Raw genomic sequence first — 22036 nt, forward strand, 5'->3', positions numbered from 1 at the left:
GTCAAAAATTTCAAATTAATGTGAAAAATATCACAGATGTTAGAGCTTTCTTTCTTTCTTTCTTTCTTTTTTTTTTGTTGAGGAAGATTGGCCCTGAGCTAAAGTCTATGCCAGTCTTCCTCTATTTTGTTTGTAGGACGCCACTGCAGCATGGCTTGACAGGTGGTGTGCAGGTCCGTGCCCTGGATTCAAACCTGTGAACCCTGGGTCACTGAAGTGGAGTGCACAAACCACTACACCACTGGGCTGGCCCCTTAGAGCAGTTTTAATAATAAAAAGTAAATAAAAATAAAATAAGTAATAATTGTGGTATACCTTCCTATCTTGATAACATTTTTATTTATGTATTTCAAATATCAATCAAAGTATTAGACTACAATTAAATAAGATACAAGTTTGGTTCTAACATTAAAGATTATATGTGCATTTTGGCAAAATCCTGCACTAATTGTAAAGAACTGTCTGGGAGGAGACTTCACTATAGGGCCAAACCTGTGGGATGCGAGGGTGAGAGTGTAGTGACAGGCCCAAACAGAATGGTATACCCTTCCCAGGTCTCTTATGTCATCTAACTCTGTGATTCATATAAAGAATTTTACCAACTTGGCCCTCTGACGCCTGTGGAACAAAATATTCCAGGATAATTTGTGGGAATATAACATTTTTCTTGATTCAAGTCTTAACGAGAAAACTGAAAAACAAAAAAAGTGTATATTGGATAGTATGCCAGTAACAATATAGCAGAAGAAAGTTTCATTAATGAAAAGTAAATCTGCAAATGCTGTATTAGAACTGGCTGAAGTATCCTAAATGTCTCCCAGTGAGTGTCTGTTAATCTTTCCATTCCAGGGATCTGTATTATACTTTTGGCTGTTTAGGAGGTCCAGTTAATAGTACCCTTCTTCTTTACCCAAGTTCTGAGCAAATTGAGAAATAAGGCAAAGGAACAAGACATATGAGACCAAAGTATCACCTCATTATTGATAAAGCTGATACTGGACAGCATGGCTTATCTGGGTGTGGTATGGCTGCACCTGTGAAACACTGGGTGTGTGAACAAAGTAGGACGCAGATTTCCTGTGGGCAGTTCAATCTCAAGACAGCAAGGCATAAGAAGGGTCTAGGCTGTGTATGCCCAGGTTGTTATCTTGAGCTCACCAATTAGTGAAGGGGTGGAAAGAAGCTGGGAATGTTGTGCTGGTAAAGGGCCCTTCACATGAAAGAAACACCAGGAACAGAGAAGTTCACTCTTGTGAGAACTGCTCATGTTATATCTCCCACCTTCCCCTGATAAAGCCTGTCCATGTCTCTTCTCAGACACTCTTCCTTGCATGTGATTCTTGTCTTGGCTGTTCAGAGTGTATCAGCTCCCACCTCGCCCCTCCAAGGGCATTCCAGAGGCAGGATGAACCAGCACTCCTGATCTGTTCAGTGGCAAAAAGTCTATCATCCTCCTCATCGTCGTTGTTAGTGTTTGGATTGTCAATGGAGTGTAGAGTATGTCTTATTGGGGACCTGGTAGTGCTACTCTTTCTCTGTGGAATGTGATCCAATTTTGCTGTTACTTATTTATTTTTGCTGTAGTCCAGTTCAAAATAGGAAGCTTTTGTTTGGAATTTGCAAAGTACCCTGCATCCCTTAGACTCTTGTCTCCATAACCATTAACATTTAAGATTACCAGCCGTGTACCAAGCATTGTACTAGGCAGTTTTCATGCATTGTTTTCTTTAATCTCTACAACAGCCCTGTGAAGTAGTTGCTGTTATTCCCGTTATGCAACTCAGGAAAACGGAGACTCAGAGAAACTAAGTAGTTGCCCAAGATGGTGATAGTTGTCAAATTCTTGTCTGTTTAAGAGCCCACTGTACTACCTTGTTGGCTCTCTGTCTTTTAGGTACCTAACACAGTGCTTGTAGATATGATATAATCAAATTCAGTATTAAAACATCCATTATTGCGGCTGGCCTGGAGATGCAGTGGTTAAGTTCGCACATTCTGCTTCTTGGCGGCCCGGGGATTCGCCAGTTCAGATCCTGGGTGAGGGCATGGCACCGTTTGGCAAAAGCCACGCTGTGGTAGGCATCCCACGTATAAAGTAGAGGAAGATGGGCATGGGTGTTAGCTCAGGGCCAGTTTCCTCAGCAAAAAGAGGAGGATTGGCAGTAGTTAGCTCAGGGCTAATCTTCCTCAGAAAAGAAGAAAAATCCATTATTAGTGATGCTCATTTTGAAGGATACAAAGAATGTTTATGAACTTATTTTTTCATACTGCTTGTCTTCCAACTTAACTATAGACTCTGAACTACTTGAGGACAGGATGCATGCCTTATCCTTGTTTTTTACCTACCATTGACCATAGTGCAGTGCCTTGCTTCTAAGAGATGTGTAATTTAATGATTAAATATCTGGTGAAATACTGGAAAACTATTAGAATTATAAGAAAATTTAGCAAGGTGCCTAGATAAAAAAATTAGCATATAAAAACCAGTAACCTTACTATGTATCAAAAGTATTTAATTAGAAAATATCATGAAAAAAGGTCTTATATTAGCATTTTCATTGTTATTGAATAAAGAAGAAACGTACAGCTATAAAATTTTACTGATAGACATAAAGATTCCTGGATAGGTTAGGTACATATTATGTTCCTGAATGAAGTAGCTCAGTATTATAAAGATGTCAGTTCTCTACTTGTTCATCCATATATTCAGGTCTATTCAGGTTTCTTTAAATGAAACTTGGCAAGATAATTCACAAATTTACGTAGAAGAGAAAATGTGCAAGATTAGGGAAGACTTGAAAAAGAAAAACATTGGTGGGGTGAAGAGACTAGCTCTACCAGATATTAAAACATGTTATAAAAGTTATAATGCCTAAATTAATGTGTTATTGATCAGAAATAGAAACACAGAACAATGGAACTGAACAGAGAATCTAGAAACAGGCCGATGGATGCATGGCAATTTAGGATAGGATAAAGTTGGCATTTCACATCAGTGGGGAAAGGATGGGCTTTCAATAATTATTATCCTTTGAATAAGTGATTTAGGGGACAGTTGATTATCTGAAAAGGGGAGTGGGGAAACTCTTTACAGAAATAAGTTCTAGATAAAATAAGAGGCTAAGCATAAAAAATAACTACAAAAATATTACAAACAAGCAAACATTTTTATAATCTGGGTGCCAGGAAAGTCTCTTCAAACAATACATAGAGCTATGAAGGAAAATATTTACAGACATGATGACATCAAAGTGAAAAACTTTTTCATGGTGAATGATATCAATAGTAAAAAATTTGAAATATATATACTGCAACAAGAATGTAGAGCTTCTACAAATGAGAAATTAAGAGAACCTAATAGGGAAGAAAACGGGCCAAGAATGAGATGAGGCAATTCAAGATAATGGCCAATAAATATATAAATAGATGTTTATTCCGCTTCAAGAAAATACAAATTGAAACAAGATTTATTTTTTGCCAATTAGCAATAGTGAAAAAAGATGGGGCCGGTCCAGTGGCCCAGTGGTTAAGTTCACATGCTCCCGCTGTGGCGGCCCACGGTTTCGCTGGTTCGGATCCTGGGTGCGGACGTGGCACTGCTCATCAGGCCATGCTGAGGCAGCATCCCACATGCCACACTAAAAGGACCCACAACTAAAAATACACAACGATGTACCGGGGGGCTTTGGGGAAAAAAAGGAAAAATAGAATCTTTGGAAAAAAAAAATAATAATGATGAAAAAAGATTGGTAATATCCAGTGCTGACGAGGGTATGTAGAAACAGGTTCTTTGGTGTCATTGTATATTGGTACAGCTTTTTGGAAAGGCGGTTTGGCAGTGTCCAAATTTAAAGTGTTCAAATCCTTTTATATGGCAGTTCTTTCACCTCGCTTTATAAAATACTTTTACACATGCATTAAAATGTATGTACAAGGATATTTTTTGCAACGTTTTTATGTAATAGTAGAAAATTAGAAACAACCTAAATGTCTGTCAAAAAGGGAATAGTTACATAAATTATGGAATAGCCATAATGTAGACTAAAATGGAGCAATTTTAACGAATGAACTAGATCTGTTGTGTTGATTGATAGCGTGTGTTATTAAGTTTAAAACAAGTTGCTGAGCAATGTAGACCATATGATCTCATTAAAACCCTGTGGAAATGAATGTTGAATATGCATATATCTAAATGTAAATGCCTAAGAGAAGATAAGCTGGGGGTTGACATGAAGGGAACTTTTTACTTTTTACTCTATATGCCTCATTTTATTTAAATTTTATACTAGATTTCTGTACTTTTAAAAATGCCATAAAGTTTTAAAATATGTATTTAGATAGTAAGATTGCTATTTTAATTTATTGTAGTATAATCTGCATTATATATTCCCATCTAGTTTCTCCATCCCCACGTTTATAAGAAAAGATCATATAAAATGAAGCCCTCTCTGTACTTACCTCCTAAAATAATATTACTCAATAATCCAGTTACTAGTATTTATTGAGTCCTTGCCATGAATATTCCTCTCTTCTTGGGAGCACTAAGAATAAATAGAAAGCTGCTTTAACAGTAGCTGCTATTAATTTGAGTATTTACAATGGGCCAGACTAACGGCTTTATATCCCTCCCCTCATAAATGAGGTGGGTGATATGCCCACTGTATAGAGGCAGGGCCTGAGGATCAGATTGGTGAAGCGCCTTACCCAAAGTGGAGTGTTACTTCAAGTCCTGGTACTTTTGAGTACAGAACCAGTTCTTGTAACATTTCCCTATGGGGATCTTCCCATGATATGATCTGACAAAGAGGAAATGACCACGGAGTCTTTTTCTCTTCATCTGATCCACATTATGCACGTACATCCTTTGTTTTTTTCTAGTTACACCCATTTGACCAGGTAGTAAATGTGAATTACTGATAATGACATAGGAATTTCTACCAAATGTAAACTGTCTGATGTTTGTATTTCAGATTTAGGGATCGGTTTACTTCATAAAAAATCATTAGAAAAGGAAGAATTATGCCAAAGACTTAAGGAACAATTAGATGCTCTTGAAAAAGAAACTGCATCTAAGCTATCTGAAATGGATTCATTTAACAATCAACTAAAGGTATTTATCTTCTGTTATATTCATTTTTAGTTATCTACCTTCCTACCTTCCTTATTTTGATTTTATAGAATGAATAGCTGAAGCTATTATTGTTATATGTAGTATATTTTCATAATTTATAATTTGAGCTATACCAGGATTGCAAGATTGTTTTTAATGTTCTCTGTAGATATTATGAACATTGTGTCATGTAACTAACCATACCATTTACCATAGTTTCCAGTTTTCATGACTGTTTTGAATGGCATCTATACACTTTAATAATAATTGCCTTTGTCAGTATTAGAAAACTGGTCTCAGCCAGCATAATCTTAGACAAAATTCTAAAATGGGAAGTATGAAAAATGTAAAATAATCCTGGTGATAGGGGCTATTTTAACACACTAAATCTCTTTTTTCTTTTGTTACAATTTAATTTAATTAACCTTTGTGAAATGATGCAGTAATCAGTGAAATCGGAGCATAATCTGGCACTATGAACTTTGCATGAGAAGTAAGTTCATGATTCCTTGTTGCTGCAGTGGCAGAGCACATGTCCAAAACATGCACCTTAGGCTTATTCTGTGCAGTATTAGTTGTATACTGAAGCCATACTTATGAAAGATAATATTAAAAGCTAAAGACCAGACTAATGGCACATCATTCAAATTTGAGAATAGTCTCAGTTATTTCTTTGCTGAGCATAAAGTTTTCAGAGCATCAGGTATTACATAGTTTTTCAGGCAGCTATCTGTCTCTTCATGTGACTTCTGTCTTGCTGACTTATTTAGAATAATGTTACACCAACTATAGAGTCAACAGTGTGATAAAGAAAAGAGACTGTGGTGGCTTCAGTTAAGGAGGGGAAATTTGAAGTGAATAATGTTAATAATACATTTTACACAAGCATGTATTCTATAGAACAAACTTTAAAGAAAACCAAATAATTTTTCATTGATGGACAGACCAGCCAGCCAAGTTATCTTCCCTACATTATTTTTTTTAAAAATCTGTACATAGTTTAATTGGCTTTTTATCTGCCTTATCTTACAGTGTGGGAATATGGATGACTCTGTTCTTCAGTGCCTTTTGTCTCTGCTAAGCTGTCTCAACAACCTCTTCCTCTTACTTAAGGTTATTTTCTAATATCTAGCTCCTTTTCTTTGAGTTACTTTACTGTTTTCTTTTTTAAAAAACTAGACTATTCTTTGCATTTATCTGAGTATCTTTGTTTGAAATAACATACAATATAGATCTTTTTTCTTTCTGCTTGCTTGAATATCCTTCTGCTGTCTAACTGCCTGTTTGAGTCTAATGCCAGAAATCAGTAGAGTTGCCTGGAGTAACCTTTCTTATGAGGAGCCCAGGATACTTAGAAATTTTACCTGGTTCCTGTTCAACATCCCTGTGCGTTGGGTTAACTGATGGGCTGATTACTGATTCAATTAAAAGGAAAGCTAAAAGAGTATGAGATTAAATCATTTACCTATATCACTGAAAATCACTGTTTGAAATAAAACTTATACTTTCTGAAATCTAAGGCAAGGTTATATCATGTATATATGGGCTGCTTCATAGTACTGTTATAAGGAAAAATCTTAAAGAACCAATAATGCAGGGCAGCTTTAGTTAATGTCTAGTTACCAGGCCTCATGTTTAGACAGGCTTGCACTTCAGATAAAAAGGTTTAAATCATATGTATAAATAAATAGTTTGTTTTGTCGTGTACAGCATACAGAGTATTTAAAATACTCAGTGAATTCCTCTTTAATGTAGTTTAAAAGAAAGGTGCTGACCCTAGTAGATTTTGACTGTGCATTCTACTCGGTGCTCCAATGATGGCAGTAGGACAGTTGCATATATACACACAGTGAAGACAGGAACAGGATAAGTGGAACTCATTTGTTACCTAAGCAAAGGTAGAGCAAATTGGAAAGGTGGTATCAGCCTTTCCTTTATGGTTAGAGCATGAATGGCCAGATTCTCTGGTCTTAGAACTTTTGCTGCTGATTGCACAGAAATTTAAACCTAGAATTCTTCATCTATAAAATGAAATTTGATGATGATTTGTGAACTGTACTCACACTCATAAGTCTGATTCTTTTAGTTAGCATTTGATTCTTCACAGGCCAGCAGATTATTCTTGTTTCTTTTACTTTCTTCCTTCTGCTTCCTGCCTTCTAGCCTTTCACTGCTTATTGATACTTTCATCAGAGGCAATTTAGGAAACTAGAAGGGGATGAGACCTGTACTGTCAGAGTGCTCAGGAGATTGTCACAGAAAGCAAGAAAAGAGGCATTCTGTAATTATCTTTGTAAAGTGATACAGAGCAATCAATTAACGTAGTACTGAAAAATATCCATCTAATGGTCAACAAAGAGACCTTTGAAGACCTTTCTAAAAGTGCCATTTCAGCTGAATGATCAGCAGAAGCTGGATTGCAGCAGATCAGGAATGAATGGGAGTTGAGTTAAGTGACTGTGAACAACTCTTTAGGAGAGGAGTGAAGAGAGATCGTGAGATTGAAGGAAAACCTTTTTTTTGGTTTAAGAAAGACTTGAAGGACAAAGAATACAAAGTTTTTGTTATGCGAGATGAGTAAGTTCTGGGATCTAATGTATAGCGTGGATTCTTTACTATAGTAAAGAATACTCTATTGTATACTTGAAATTTGCTAAGATGATAGATCTTAGACATTCTTACCACAGGGGGAAAAAAAGAAAGAAAATAATAACTATATGAGATAGATAGATGTTAATTAGCTTGATTGTGGTGATCATTTCATAGTGTATACGTTTATTGAAACATGAAGTTGTACACCTTAAATATATACAATTTTTATTTGTCAGTTAGACATCAGTGAAGCTGAAAAAAAAGAATAATTGGGACCACCCTTGGAGATGGTATCAGCTTTCCATGAGGCATATGGCTGCGTGAGGAAGGGATAGTTTCTGTTAGGACAGAATAATGGAAATGGATAAAATTGAGCTGGTTAGGTAACTAACGATATTATTTCAGTGTCTTAATGATGATTGCCTGGCTTAAGCCATATATTTCATTGCTGAATTCCCAGTGCCTGGAACAGTGTATAGAACATAGTGGGTGGCAATAAATGCTTGTTGAATGAATGGTTTTTGAATGTTCTGAGTCAGAAAATATGCAGCATTTAGGGTTATTAGTATATGGAGTTTATGAGAAAAAGTAGAAATAAATTAGTCAAAAAACAGCAGAGAACTATATATCCCAGATTTTAGGTATACTTCTGACTCTATGTAACTTATTTTAAGTAAAGGCTATTTTTTAAATGCAAAAAAAAAAAAAAAAGACTTGAAGGAGACAGTAAAGAGAGAAGGGAGGAAGAGAAAGGAGAGAGATTGAGACTGAATATATAAGGTAGTGGTAATTGATAGAGCAAAGTCCCTAGAGAAGCAGATTAAGATATAATCTAGAGCATAGATTGAAGGATTGGATAAAAAAGAGTACTTCCAGTGTTATGGTATACATATACATATGGGGATGAGATAGGTGTGAATGTAGTTAAATTTGTTGGTGGAGAGTAGATAATTGACAGCTTCAAAACTTAAAATCAGAAGCAAATTGGACCATTACAAGTAGTCTTCCTGGGTAGTTGAGGAGATGGAATAACGCATACTAGATTAGAAGAAGATGGGTGCAATTGCGGAAGTTTTTTTGATTTTGAGATGGAAAGATGAGGGAGTTCCGGTCTGGATTAATGAGGCAAGATTATGAGCTGGTAATGAGGAGAATGAATAGAAGCTTAGGAAGTTTCAGGAGAGAAAAGTAGGCATGAAATAGACCTCTTGGTGAGGGCGGAGGGTGCAGGCTTAGTAGAGGAGAACAGTAGGTGTGCTTAGCAACGTTGAATGCCTATTTGAAGTTGGAGGTCGTGTATATAAATTGAAAACAGCACGCCTAATTGTATAATTTTTCTTCACCAAAGTTCAGCTGCTTGGGTGTAAGCACAGAGAAGACTGATGAAATAGGTTCATAGGTTCATACAGTTTTGGGGTCTTAATAGGCATGGGCAAAGAGGGAGGGACAAAGGAGTTATAGATCTTGACACAATAATTATGATAAAGGTGGGCTCTGAAATACGGACTGGACATAAAGGGATGTGAGGAGAGGAAGCGGGTGCTGATGAAAAAGGAGAGAACAGTGGAGTCAACAGAATGGAGGTCTCAATGAGATTGGAAAGCTGTTGAAATGGATGTACCAAGTATAAGAAAAGCTTGAAGGATAATAACTTAGGTTTGAAGAGGGAGGTATTTGATCACTGGTACTTCTCTTTCTGATGATGACAAGATTCAGGGTATAATAATGCAAATGATGGATTAACTGGAGTAAAAAAGTATCATTGTTGAGGAGATCAACCTGAGAGTTGAAGTTTTGATGGAGTCATCTATGTGGATCTCAAAGACTTGGAGAATAGTGAAGATGAATGATTGAGGACAGTTTGACTTTGAGGTGACCAATAAATGATAATAAAGAGGAAGAGAAAGTGGTAGTGCTGGATGGTATGAGCCTCAGAAAAGCATGGAGTTTGTAAGAATGGGGAGAAATAATGGTCTGGAAATGGCAATGAAGAGTAAGGAAAATAGTAAACTTATCCTCTGCCCCTGATGTAAATGTGATAATAAACTGAGAGAGAAACAGAGGAAAAGCAGTGTCCTGAGACATCAGCCAAAAAAGGCCCAGGAGGTAGGGGAATTTCCATTCAGAGAATGTGAGAGTTTCCTGACCACAAAGAGGGAGTTCCAGGGCAGTGGAGGGGTTTGAGGGGAGCAAGGGTAGGGGATTGGGTCAGACCAAGGGATAAATAGCATCATAGAGATGAGAATTCAGGTGGTAGGGATGACAAGAAAAGCTGGGGCAGTTGATAGGTGAGATGGAATTGGTCCCAATGGTCTTGGAGGACAGACAGTTCTAATTATGTCATCCTTTGGGACAGTAGAGATTCTGAAGTGATCACTACTTTAGGCTACTTGTGGTGAAACAGAAGTATAACATTTAAGACTGTTTGTTAGGAAATTATGTTAATTGGACCCTATAATAGACATGTACAGGATCAGTGATAATTTTTACTCTTTTGCTCAGGTCACACTAGGACAAATAGTAAAGCCAGTAGGATGAGATATTTGACAGGCCATTATTCTGTTAAGGAAATTCACATAATATCTTATCTTTAGCAGTGAGGTACAATGAAAAAAGTACTGGCCTAGGAATCTGAAGAAATGGGTTCTGGTTCTATCCATGCCACTTGCTAGTTGTGTAACTATTTGTCGTTTAACCTCCAAATTTTGCTTTCTTCATTGACAAAGTGAAGCTGACCATATCTACTCTGCCTTCTTTGAAGTCTTATGATGATTAAATGAGATAGCATATATTTGGAAGTGTTTTGGGAACTGTTAATATGCTATACAAATATTTTTATTGTTCTTATTAGGGAGGAGATTATCCTGAATCTCCAAAATACCTTTAGTGTATTGGAGAGTCACCACTGTTGACTTTGGATAATGATTAAGGAAATACTTTTCCTTAGAGGGAAAATCGAATCCATCTAGACCGGAATTGCGGTTTATTCCAGTGGGTTAGGTTCTTCTTAACCTGTACTCCCAAGGATCTGGGGTAACCTGTATTAGTGGCAAGGTAAGATTTTTATTTATAGAGGGGACAACTACTTTTGGGATCAAGAACGCTAGTCCTTTCGATTGTAAGTACAAACTTGAATGAGCTATGAACTAGATGTTAGAGAAAACATTTCCCAAACTCATAATAAAAGCGTTAAAGAAATATTCTCTTCCTCCCTTCAGAGAATTTGAGGTCTACCTCGGGAACTTCTTTGCTCCAGGGTGAGGTATAATAGTAGGAAGTGTGGGCCTAAAGAGCTGCTGGGAGACGTAGGTTATAAATATTGTTTATAAAGCAAAGGCTCTTAACTATCTTTGTGCCAGTCTCTTCAGGTTTGGTGAAGTCTCTGGACTCCTTCTCAGAATAATTTTTTTAAATGTATAAAATGAAATATGTAGAATTACAAGGAAAATCAATTGTAAGAGTCAGAAAATATTTTTTAAAAGCAAATTTGTGATACAGTAATATATGTGCTTCTATATTAATAAATTAAATAACAAGATCCAGTGACAGGCAGAGCAATACCATATTTTGAAGTGAAGATGTATATGACGTACCTAGCAAGTTATCTATAATATAATATGAAAATATCTGTTATTTCTGTTGGTGAAAATTGTCACAAGTGCAGCTAATATTACTGTGGTTTGTTGCTTATGTTTGGAATTGAAGCAAATGCTTTATTTCAGATAGAGGTTAGTGAAAGTAAAGATTAATTTTGTTCCTGTCCAAGTTCATGGACTCTTGAATTCTGTTTAAAGCAACAACAACAAAATCCTTGGGAGGTCTGTGGTCCTCTTGTTAAGAAGCCCTGCTTCAGAGTGAAGACAAAGTGATTTGGTTTGCTGATTTTCTTATCTGCTTGTTCTGTCAGTTACAGAGATTGGTATGATAAAATCTTCCACTTTGATTATGTATTTGTCTTTTCCTCTTTTGGTTTGTTATGTTTTTCTTTATAGATTTTGAGACTGTGTTTCTGGATGCATATGAATTTAGAGTTGCAATAGCTACCTGGTGGCTGGACATTTTTATCATTATGAGATGTTCCTCTAGAAATGTTTCTTGCTTTAAAGTCTACTCTTTCTGATATTAGTTTAACTACACCAACTTTCTTTTGGTTAGAGTTAGCATGGTATGTCTTTTACTTTTAACCTGTTTGCATCTTTAAGTTGTATCTTTTAAATAGCATATAGTTGGAGTCTTTAAAATCTAGTCTTTGTATTTTAATTGGATATTTAGTCTGTTTACTTTTAATGTAATTACTGACAAATTTGGATTTAAATTTACCATTTTTCTCTTTGTTGTCTGTTTGTCTCACTCCTTTTGTGTTCCTTTTTTCCTCCTTCCTTGCCCTCTTTTTGACCAAGTGTTTTTTTTTTAATCTGTTTTTTCCTCCTCTATTAGTTTATTAGTTATACTTTCTTTTACATTTTGTTGGTGGGTATCCAAGAGATAACAATATGCATCCTTGATTTATTTAAGTCTAATATAAATTGGTAATTTTACTACTTCCTGGATAATGCAAAGACCTTAGGATATTTTAACTCCATTTATCGCCATACATGTCCTGTCTTGGTGCTGTTCATGTCATATATTTTGAACTCCATAAGACATTATTATTATTATTGTTTATATTGTCAATGTTCATTTAAATATACTTGTAGGGAGGGGGAGGGCAAAAGGGGTAATTAGGCTCACATGTGAGGGGATGCACTATAATTAGTGTTTGGGTGGTGAACATGATGTAATGTATACAGAATTCGAAATATGATGTACATCTGGAAAAAATAAATAAATATACTTGCATATTTATCCAGGTTTCCGTTGCTTCTCGTTCTTTCCTTTATCTTTATGTTCCATCTGGGATTATTTTTCTTCTGCCTAAAGAATATGCTTAAATGTGTGGTATGTTTTCTTTAGTACAGATCTGTTAGTGACGAATTCTTTCAGTTTTTGTTTTTCAGAAAATGCTTTTATTTAACCTTTATTTTTGAAGAATATTGTCAGTGGGTATAGAATTCTAGGATAGTTTTCTTTCAGTACCTTCAAGATGTTATTGCATTTTCTTCTGGCTTCCATATTTTTGCGTTATGAAATTAGATATCAACTTTAAGATAATATAGCTCTTTTTCCTCTGACTACTTTTTAAACATTTTTTTGTCTTTGGTTTTAGTAGTTTTTTTTATGATGTGTGTCTAATGTGGTGTTCTTTGGGGCTTGTGGTCTTTTTTGAATCTGTAGCTTGATGTCATTTGTCATTTGGGAAAGTTTTTGTCCATTCAAATCAAACATTGCTTCTCATTTCTTTCTCTTTTCTCCTTCTTGGATTCTAAATACATGTATATTAGACCTTTTTACTCTGTTCAGTATGCCTCTTGTGTTCTACGTTTTTTTGTGTTTTCTAGTCTTTATTTCTCTGTGCTTCAGTCTAGATATTTTCTTTTCACCTATCTTATAGTTTAATATTCCTCTCTTTATCTTTGTCTAATCTGATGTTAAACACATCTCTTGAGTTCTCAATTTCCATTATGTTTTTCAGCTGTAGAGTTTTCATTTTATTTTTTCAATAATTTCCAGTTCTTTGCTGAAATTCCATATCTTATCATCTGATTTCTTGAACATATTAATCACTTTTGTCTTTAAGTTCTTATCTGATAACTCCAATATCTATACATCTCTTTCTATTATGTGTGTTTCTCTTAGTTCTTGGCCATATGTTTTTGACTCTTGGTATACCTGGTAATTACTAAATGCCAGACTTTTTATATAAAAAATTAAAAAGATAATTTGAAACTCCAAATGAGATTATCTCTTCCAGAGAGAATTTTATTTTGCTTTTGGTAGGCAGGGTGGGGCAGATCACCTTAATCCAAGCATTGATTGAGCTGTTTCAAAGCTGGGCTAGTCTCCTTCTTGGTGATCCCCTAGACCTTGGGATCCACAACCAAAAGCCAAAAGTTTACTGAGACTGTTCCCCTTGAATTCCAATTTTTGTTCCCCAGCCCCTTAAGACAGTTGGAAGCTTTGCTCAGCTTCATAGCCATCACCTTCTCCTCAGCTTCTCAGCCTCTCACCCATGATTTACCAATGTACAAATACCTAGAAGCCAGCTGTGGTGGTCTAGTGGTTAAGATTTAGTGCCTTCACCCAGTTTCATTTCTGATCAGGGAATCACACCATCTGTCGGTTGGTTCTCACACTGTGGCAGCTGCATGTCGCCGTGATGCTGAAAGCTATGCCCCTGGGATTTCAAATACCAGCAGAGTCACCCATGCTGGACAGGTTTCAGCAGAGCTTCCAGATTAGGACAGACTAGAAAGAAGGACCTGGCCACCCACTTCCGAAAGATTAGCCATGAAAACCCTGTGAATAGCCCCAGAGCCTTGTCTGAAATAGTCAGGTGAGAGGATGACACAAAAAGATCGGGCGGAGTTCCACTTCACTGTACACTTTGCTGTATTCAAAATGCTTCTTTTGTGTTTCTTGCCTCACAATCACCTCATTTTAAAATGGATATGAAATATGTTTGTTTCAAACTCCTTTAAATCATTTAATCTTGAAAGTTTTTCCTTGTTAAGAAAGATATTTTAGTAATTTAGCTATTTACTCTAGTTTAAGTGAAAGTAAGTGTAGAATCCATGGTATGTGAAAGAGGTTGAATGGCATAATTGAGATAGTTCAAAACTCCATGACCTCAGGCGAGGCACTTAATCTTCTGAGCCTCAAATGGTCTTGATGATATCTGTTTTACAAGAATGTTATCAAGATCAAATGTGGGTATTATCTGTAAAAGCACTTCAAAGTGCTACACCACAGATGTTCAATTTGAGGAGCTAATTTGTATTCTGCTATGGGTTTTTTTTATGACTGGTAAGAAATTTTTGTTCTGATTATATTGCATTATTCAGTTGAGTTGTATTTTGTCAGTTGAATCTCTTTTAAGCCTTTGCCTTTGGAAAGAACATCATGTTTCTTTAAGCAAAATCGGAATATAAGATTACTTCTTTTCACTGAAGGAGTGTTTCAGTCTTGTTGGTTAAAGTAGCAAGTTGCATTTTCCATTTCTATCAGGATGGTAGAGTAGGTACCTTGAGCAACCCTCCGACTGAAAACGATAAATATAAATGCTGGATTTAAAAATTTTTGTGAATGCTTTGTTGAGCTATGTTGAAGTACATTCAGGCCAAAAACTAAGTAAACCATCCTTAACCAAGTGGTCAAATTTGACATTATCAAAATGGCACAAACCAACATTTTGTGTCTCCTGATGTGATGTTCTGAGAAAGACACAACATCACTTCTATACTTCTTTTGCCAAAAATATTTCATCTGAGTCTAAGTGTAAGGAAATAATTAGGCAAACTCAAATTATGATCTAGTCTATAAAACAACTGACTAACCCACACTTTAAAAATGTGAATCTTGGGGCTGGCCTGGTGGCGCAGTGGTTAAGTTCGCACATTCCGCTTCTCGGCTGCCCGGGGTTTGCCAGTTTGGGTCCTGGGTGCGGACTTGGCACCATTTGGCAAAAAGCCGTGCTGTGGTAGGCGTCCCATGTATAAAGTAGAGGAAGATGGGCATGGATGTTAGCTCAGGGCCAGTCTTCCTCAGCAAAAAGAGGAGGATTGGCAGTAGTTAGCTCAGGACTAATCTTACTCCAAAAAAAAAAGTGAATCTCGGGGCCAGCCCAGTGGCATAGTGGTTAAGTTCATGTGCTCTGCTTTGGCTGCCTGGGGTTTGTAGGTTTGGATCCCGGGCATGGACCTAGCATCACTTGTCAAGCCACACTGTGGTGGCATCCCACATAAAATAGAGGAACATTGGCACAGATGTTAGCTCAGCAACAATCTTCCTCACACGCACACGCACACACACACACACACATGAAAGTGACTCTAATAAAAGATGGAAGACATCTTCTAGATGAAAGGAGACTAAGGAGCTGTGACACTGAAATATAGTGTATGACCCTTGATTGAAACACAGATCCAAAATAAAGCTATCATTAAGGACAGTATTTACACTATTGGGGAAATTTTTGAATGAGAGCTCTATATTAAGTAATATTCTTATCTCAATGTTAAATTTCTTTAGTTTGGTACTGGCATTGGCATTGTAGTTATGTAGAATAATGATCAAGTATTGAGGGATGAAAGCGTCAGTGTCTGCAACTGAGTCAAATTTTCTGTAATTTTGGAGATTTTCAAAATAAAAAGTTGGAGAGAAATTGAGTTGCAAAGTGTCAACTGTTTGTGAAAAATGAAATAGTAGATTAAATATATTTTTAAGTTATAAAGGTAATAAGTAGACTAACCAGAGGTAAATATCAACATTGGGAAATGAAGAGATGATAGGGGAATAGTATGAATGAGCAGGTTCCTCATCCTCCATATCAGGAGCCAATAGCTATATTCCAGTTCATAAATCAAGATATACTAATAATAGCTAAGATTTATTTATGTATGTATTTATTTATTTGAAGTATAGTTGACATACAACATTGTATTAGTTTCAGGTGTTCAACATAGTGATTTGACATTATTTACATTGCAAAATGATCACCCTGAGAAGACTAGTTATCATACAAAGTTATTACAATATCTTTGACTATATAATAGCTAGGATTTATTAAAGGCTTTCTCTGTGACTGGCACTGTTCTAAGTGTTTTATTTATATTAACTTATTTAATCCTTACCTTAACCCTATGATGTAGGTACTGTTACTATTCACATTTCACATAGGAGTAAATTAAGACACAGAGAAGTTGCCCAAGGTCCCACAGCTAGAAAGTGAGAGCAGAAATTCAACCCAGATAGTCAGGATTTGACCTTTAACGGATATATTAGGAGAAAAAAGATGAAAATTTACAAGCCAAGTATTCAACTTAAGGAGCTAGAAAAAGACTAGTGTAATAAAGCAAAAAAAGTAGAAGGAAATTAATGAAATAGAAGACAGACGTTTAATACAGAGAATCAAGAAAGCCAAAATTCAGCTATTTTAAATATTAATAAAATTAACAATCCTTTGGCGTGGCTGACTTTAAAAAGAAAGTAAAAATAAAGAAAATTAGGAGTGAAAAGGAGATATAACTAAATGTGTGCAAACATTAAAAGAGAATATTATGACAAATTTTTGCACGTAAATGTAAAAACGTAGATGAAATGAACAAATTACAATTTGCCAAAACTGACTTAAGAAAACATAAATATCTAGGTAGCTCTTTAGTCATGAAATATTTTAAATCTGTAGATCTTCCCTAAAAGAGAATCCAGACTTAAGAGTTTTTACTGAAGGAACAAGTAATTCCAGTCTTACGTAGCTGTTTCAAAATATAAAAAAAACGAGGGAATATTCCCAACTTACCATGTGAAATTATCATAAGCATGTCAAAATCAGTTAAGAACAGTATGAGAAAGGATAATTATAGGCCAATTTAACATAGAAGCAAAAATTCTAAACAGTGTTAAAAAATTGAATGCAGAAATTTATAAAAAGAATAATCCATTATGACCAAGTTGTATTTATGTTAGCAATGCAGATGATTTGACATATAAAAGTTTACTGTAATTTGCCGATTAAAGGAGAAAAATAGTATGCTCATCTCATTAAATGCAGAAAAGGTGTTTAATAAAATTTGACATTCATTCATGATTAAGAAATGAAAAACTTATTAGCATATTAGGAATAGAAGAGAACTTCCTTAACCTGAAAAAGATGATCTGTTCTGTTAAGACTAAGGACAGTTCTGTTCATAACTGCTGATTAGTTTACTTGTTCTCAGTTAACTGATATATTTAACCAGGACCTCCTGGAAGCAGTGGCTTAACCCAGAGGAGTCTAATGATAAGAATTTCTGCAATCACTGTAATCAGGCAGAGAAAATGTTTTGAGCAAGCCTTGTGGTGCTCTTCAAATCTTATTAAAATGGATAGACTATTGTTAATGCATTTTCATTCATCCAATAAATACTAATTAAATATATACGCTGTAACAGGCTCTCTCTTGGGTGGGGATACCTTGATGAAAGACAGTCGTGCTGTCAAGAAGCTTGCTCCAGCGAAGCAGGCAATCATACAGTTAGAAGATGCTGACTATGCTAGAGGAAGTTACAGGATGCCCTGGGGAGCACAAGGAAGCTCATTAACTCAGACACTGGATGAATAGAGCTAATAAAGGAAGACTCGGAGCAGTATTTTAAAAGGACAAGTTGAAGAGCTAACGTTGCAGCTGCGTTAGGATCAGACATTAATGTGGCCCCTCTTTCCTTTGAAACTTATAATTCTCCTCATTTTATGACTTCAGCCAGTAAGAACAGCTAATATTTATTTTGAGACCTTACCTTGTGCCCCACACTGTTGTAAGCAGTTTACTTGTATTAACCCATTCAATCCTCACAACAATGCTGTGAGGCATGCACTATAATTAATCCCATTCTACAGATGAGGACACTGTAAAGTAACTTTCCTAAGGTTACTCAGTCACTGACAACCTGATTCAGACCTTGGTGCTCTTATTCCAGACCCATGCTCCCAGAGTGCTTATCACTAAAGCACACTGCTTCATCACAGTTTGTAACCACTATATTCTGCTTTTCAATAGAATTTAGAGAAAGGTGGAACAAAGAGAACTGTAGAAGCTGAGATCTGTGGAAATTTTGCTATGAGTGCAGTATTTATATTATTATTGACTTAAGCTGCAAGTATTGATCTCAGACATTTTAGACATAGTTTCTGGATACCACACTGTATTCAGATCACATCTACTGCTTTAATCAAGTTAAAAGGGTTCAGTTATAAAATATTTTATTTCTGAAAAGAAATAGAGCTTGAGTTATTTTGGGTTTTTTTGGTTTGTAGTTTTGTTATTGTGTATGAATAGATGCCCCAAAACATTCTATCCAAATACTGTCTAAATTCCCACCTTCTTTTGATCACTTTAGGGTTTTTTTCTCTTCTTTACCCCAGCCTTTTTCTACTGTCTTGTTCAGGATTCTGCAGATTCCAAGTGCAAGAAACTCAGTTCAGAATAGTCAAGCTAAAGAGAGTTATTGGAAGAGTACTAGGACTGCTAACTGAATCAATGGAAGGGGCAGTTCTAAACACAGGAAGGAAATTGGAGATTTGGGTCCCCAGTAGTTCTCTCTCTCTACCTCTGTCTCTCATCTTTGCTTCTCTCCTTCCTGTGTTGACTTCATTCCTACCCCTGATGGCCTCATTTGGTAGTGAGGCAGCTCCAAGTTTACCTTATCCCAGTTTAATGAGCTTAGAGAAGAAAAGACTTCTTTCTCCTCTCTTGCAATATGTCTGAACCCCAGGAAAGGATTCTGGCCCAGCTTGGATCGTGTGCGTGTCCTTTGGACCAATCAGTCTGGCCAGGGAAGTGAGGTGTTGTGATTGGTTAGGCCAAGATTAAATGATCACAGTTGGAATTTGACAGGCTCATCAAAGGGCCAGGGAGCACATCAGTTTTCCAAAAGGAGGAAGGGTGCTGTTAGAAGAAGAGGGGAAGACAATGCTGAACAGATGATCACAAGCTTCTGCTGAGGCACTTATCTATATCCCACATTTGCAGACTTTTCTCTACTTTGAGATTGTGAACTCTTTGAAGGCAAAGATTGTAGGTTTGAGAGTCAGGCAGCCTTGAATTGGATCCCATGAATCTTTGTAGCGCTCCTCACAGAACTAGATGCTCAATAAACAGTTGTTCATTTTCAATTCCTGTTTGGAATACCTTTCATTATTTTGGCTTATTCTAGTCACGGTTTTATGTAGACATTATCTTTTCCACTTTTAGTTTTTAACTAAATTATTTGATAATTGCTTCTATGTTTAGTTCAAGCTTTTATTAGATAAAAGTTATACGTAAATTGATTAAACTATCTCAAAAATATGACTCAACAAAATTCCTCTTCAGGTGTTATAACAAGCAAATTGTTTCCGCATATTTTTTGATGGATTACTTTTTTATTAGAAGTGAAGTACCAAATCTAAGAATTGGCTTGTGAAAGATTCTGTGTTCCTTAGAAATGAATAAATACAAAATTAGATAATTTTAAGATTTATTTGTCCTCACTGGCTACATGGCTTAAAAACTGTATTTAAGGGTTTTTTAATCATCTAGATTTTTTTTAAACTGTTAATCTTTTTACTTTAGTTTAACTTGCTTTAAGATTTTTGTCTTTAATGCAAATGCCACATTATTACATAAGACAAAAATATGTAAATCAATGGCATACTGACTTATTTTCGTTTTCTCCTTAGGAACTGAGAGAAAGCTACAACACACAGCAGTTAGCCCTTGAACAACTTTATAAGATCAAACGTGACAAGTTGAAGGAAATTGAAAGAAAGAGATCAGAGCTAATACAGAAAAAGAAACTAGAAGATGAGGCTGTAAGGTAATATAACTAAGTTTGTTACACCATATTGCTATTAGAATTCTAACTTTGTTGCCCATAGCTTTACTATGACTATGGAAATTTAAGGGAAATATCTTAGGATGCTAATTAGATTCTAAATTTTAGAAAATCTATTCTATTAGGGACTGAACTTACATTAACCACTTTTATGTTCCATTAGTGAAAAATATGGACTTGGGAGTCAGACTTGGATTAGAATTCTTGGTCTACCACTTACTGTCTGGGTGACCTTGGTTAAGTCACTTTGCCTTTCTGAACCTCAGTTTCTCCATCTGAATAATAGGAATATTAATGCATACCTCATAGGTAACTGAGAATTAAGTAAAATACTGTAGCTAAAGAGCCAACTATAATGTCTTGGATGTAGTAAGCACTCTTTATTTCCATCTCTACATTGTAAATCTTTTACTGTTTCCTGAAAGATCATAAAGACCAAATACTTAATTTTATGGTGTGGTAAGACTGAGTGTAGAATGCCATGTTGATGCAGTTCTCTTCGTACCTCTGAGATATATCAATTGCTTCCATTTATAGCAAGGAGAAGACAGTTGTGGTGTCTGAAGCATAGAACCGTTGATTTAGAGACTGCATAATTTTTTTCTGTCAGTAAGATCCTATTTCCAGTATGTTTCTCTCAAGTTCTCTAGTGTCAGAAATTAGTGTAATTAGTTAACAAGTATCGACAAGCCAACACTCCTTTGCCTTGGAGAAGTATAGATGAGCAATGTCCATGAAAGAGCTAATAGTTACTGGGGAGGCAAGAAAGACACATTACCCCATACAGCAGGCCTCTTTTCTTAATGCCTTCACAGTGGCCACTTTCAATTTATTTTTATTGAGTGGCCACTGTTGGCTGTGATGCAGGTAGACTCTGGGTTACTCCTTGCTCCTAGATTCCTCACAATTCTAGTAGGAGATTCAGACAGCTAAACAAGTAGCTATAATACTCTTTACTCCAAGACCCCTACTTTTGTGGCCCCTAACAAGAAATACCAGAATAATATAGCAGTAGAGACAGTGAAGTTCAAATTAAGAAGGCTTTTATTTGCCACCTAACTTGTGCCACTTAACATTGCTCAAGGGATCTGTGTGGTGGCTACATAGTTAGTCCCTGTGTCAGAAGTTTCTATTGACACATGCAAGTATTTTGATATTTCCTCATCACTGCTCACAAGTCTTTTCAGGCCAACAGACCATATTAGTAATATACATTTTCATTTCATTCATCATCCTCACACGTTATCCTACTGTAGTAGAGGGAAGAGATCAGAACAGAAACACATGTAGGATCAGTCCAGAGCTGGATCCTAGTGTTGCATCTTGATTTCTTGGCCATTTGCCCAGGTATGTTCTCTTCTTGTCCCAGGCTATTGGTAATAATCAGGTTTTCACGTTGTAGATGTGGCCTCTTTGCCCTCTGTCCAGCTTCTGAGGCATTTACTGGCTCTGGACCAGTTTCTTGTCCGTTAACTCATACTTAAGTAACTTTACCAAAATTTAATTTTATATTCATCCAGAAGCATTTCCTATTTCCACAACAATGACTGAATACTGCAAACAGGGGTTAGCTAGGATAGTGGGAGTAAGAGCCAGAAGGCAGTCCTTGTGAAGAATCTGGAGAGAAGGGAAGGAAATTTAGATAGAGTTTTTAGATTTGTTTTCTGAATAGTTGCATTTCAGTTTTTTCCTCCTTTTTTCTTGAGTTTGGGAGGTTGACTGGCAGGGAGGAATTTGAAAGTGTGAGAAATTGTCTGTCATACTCCCCAGGTCATCTGTTTGTCCAAGGTTCCTCTCGATTAATTGGATTAATTGGTTTTCCCCTTCATCCCTGATCCCCACTGTTTCTCCACACCTGCTACTAATATCTCTGTGCTATGCAATG

The 22036-nt window shown here is 36.1% G+C and overlaps 1 protein-coding gene across 11 annotated transcripts in view; it reads left to right on the top strand.

Moving 5' to 3' along the window:
- The window catches only part of ITSN2 (intersectin 2), a 134381-nt gene that overhangs the window by 53857 nt on the left and 58488 nt on the right, over positions 1 to 22036 (top strand). For 7 of the 11 annotated variants that reach the window (XR_011504137.1, XR_011504138.1, XM_070512520.1 and 4 more), the window contains exons 16-18: positions 4971 to 5110; positions 6143 to 6223; positions 19997 to 20133. Coding sequence is in view for 8 of the 11 variants with exons in the window: in XM_070512520.1 (XP_070368621.1) it covers positions 4971 to 5110; positions 6143 to 6223; positions 19997 to 20133 (358 nt within the window). In the remaining 3 variants the exon portion in view is untranslated. The remainder of the gene's footprint in view (positions 1 to 4970; positions 5111 to 6142; positions 6224 to 19996; positions 20134 to 22036) is intronic. The other 4 variants (XR_011504139.1, XM_070512522.1, XM_070512521.1 and 1 more) reach the window with 1 other exon arrangement.

The sequence above is a fragment of the Equus asinus genome, chromosome 6 (genome assembly GCF_041296235.1).
Source record: "Equus asinus isolate D_3611 breed Donkey chromosome 6, EquAss-T2T_v2, whole genome shotgun sequence".
In the NCBI taxonomy this organism is placed as follows: domain Eukaryota; kingdom Metazoa; phylum Chordata; class Mammalia; order Perissodactyla; family Equidae; genus Equus; species Equus asinus.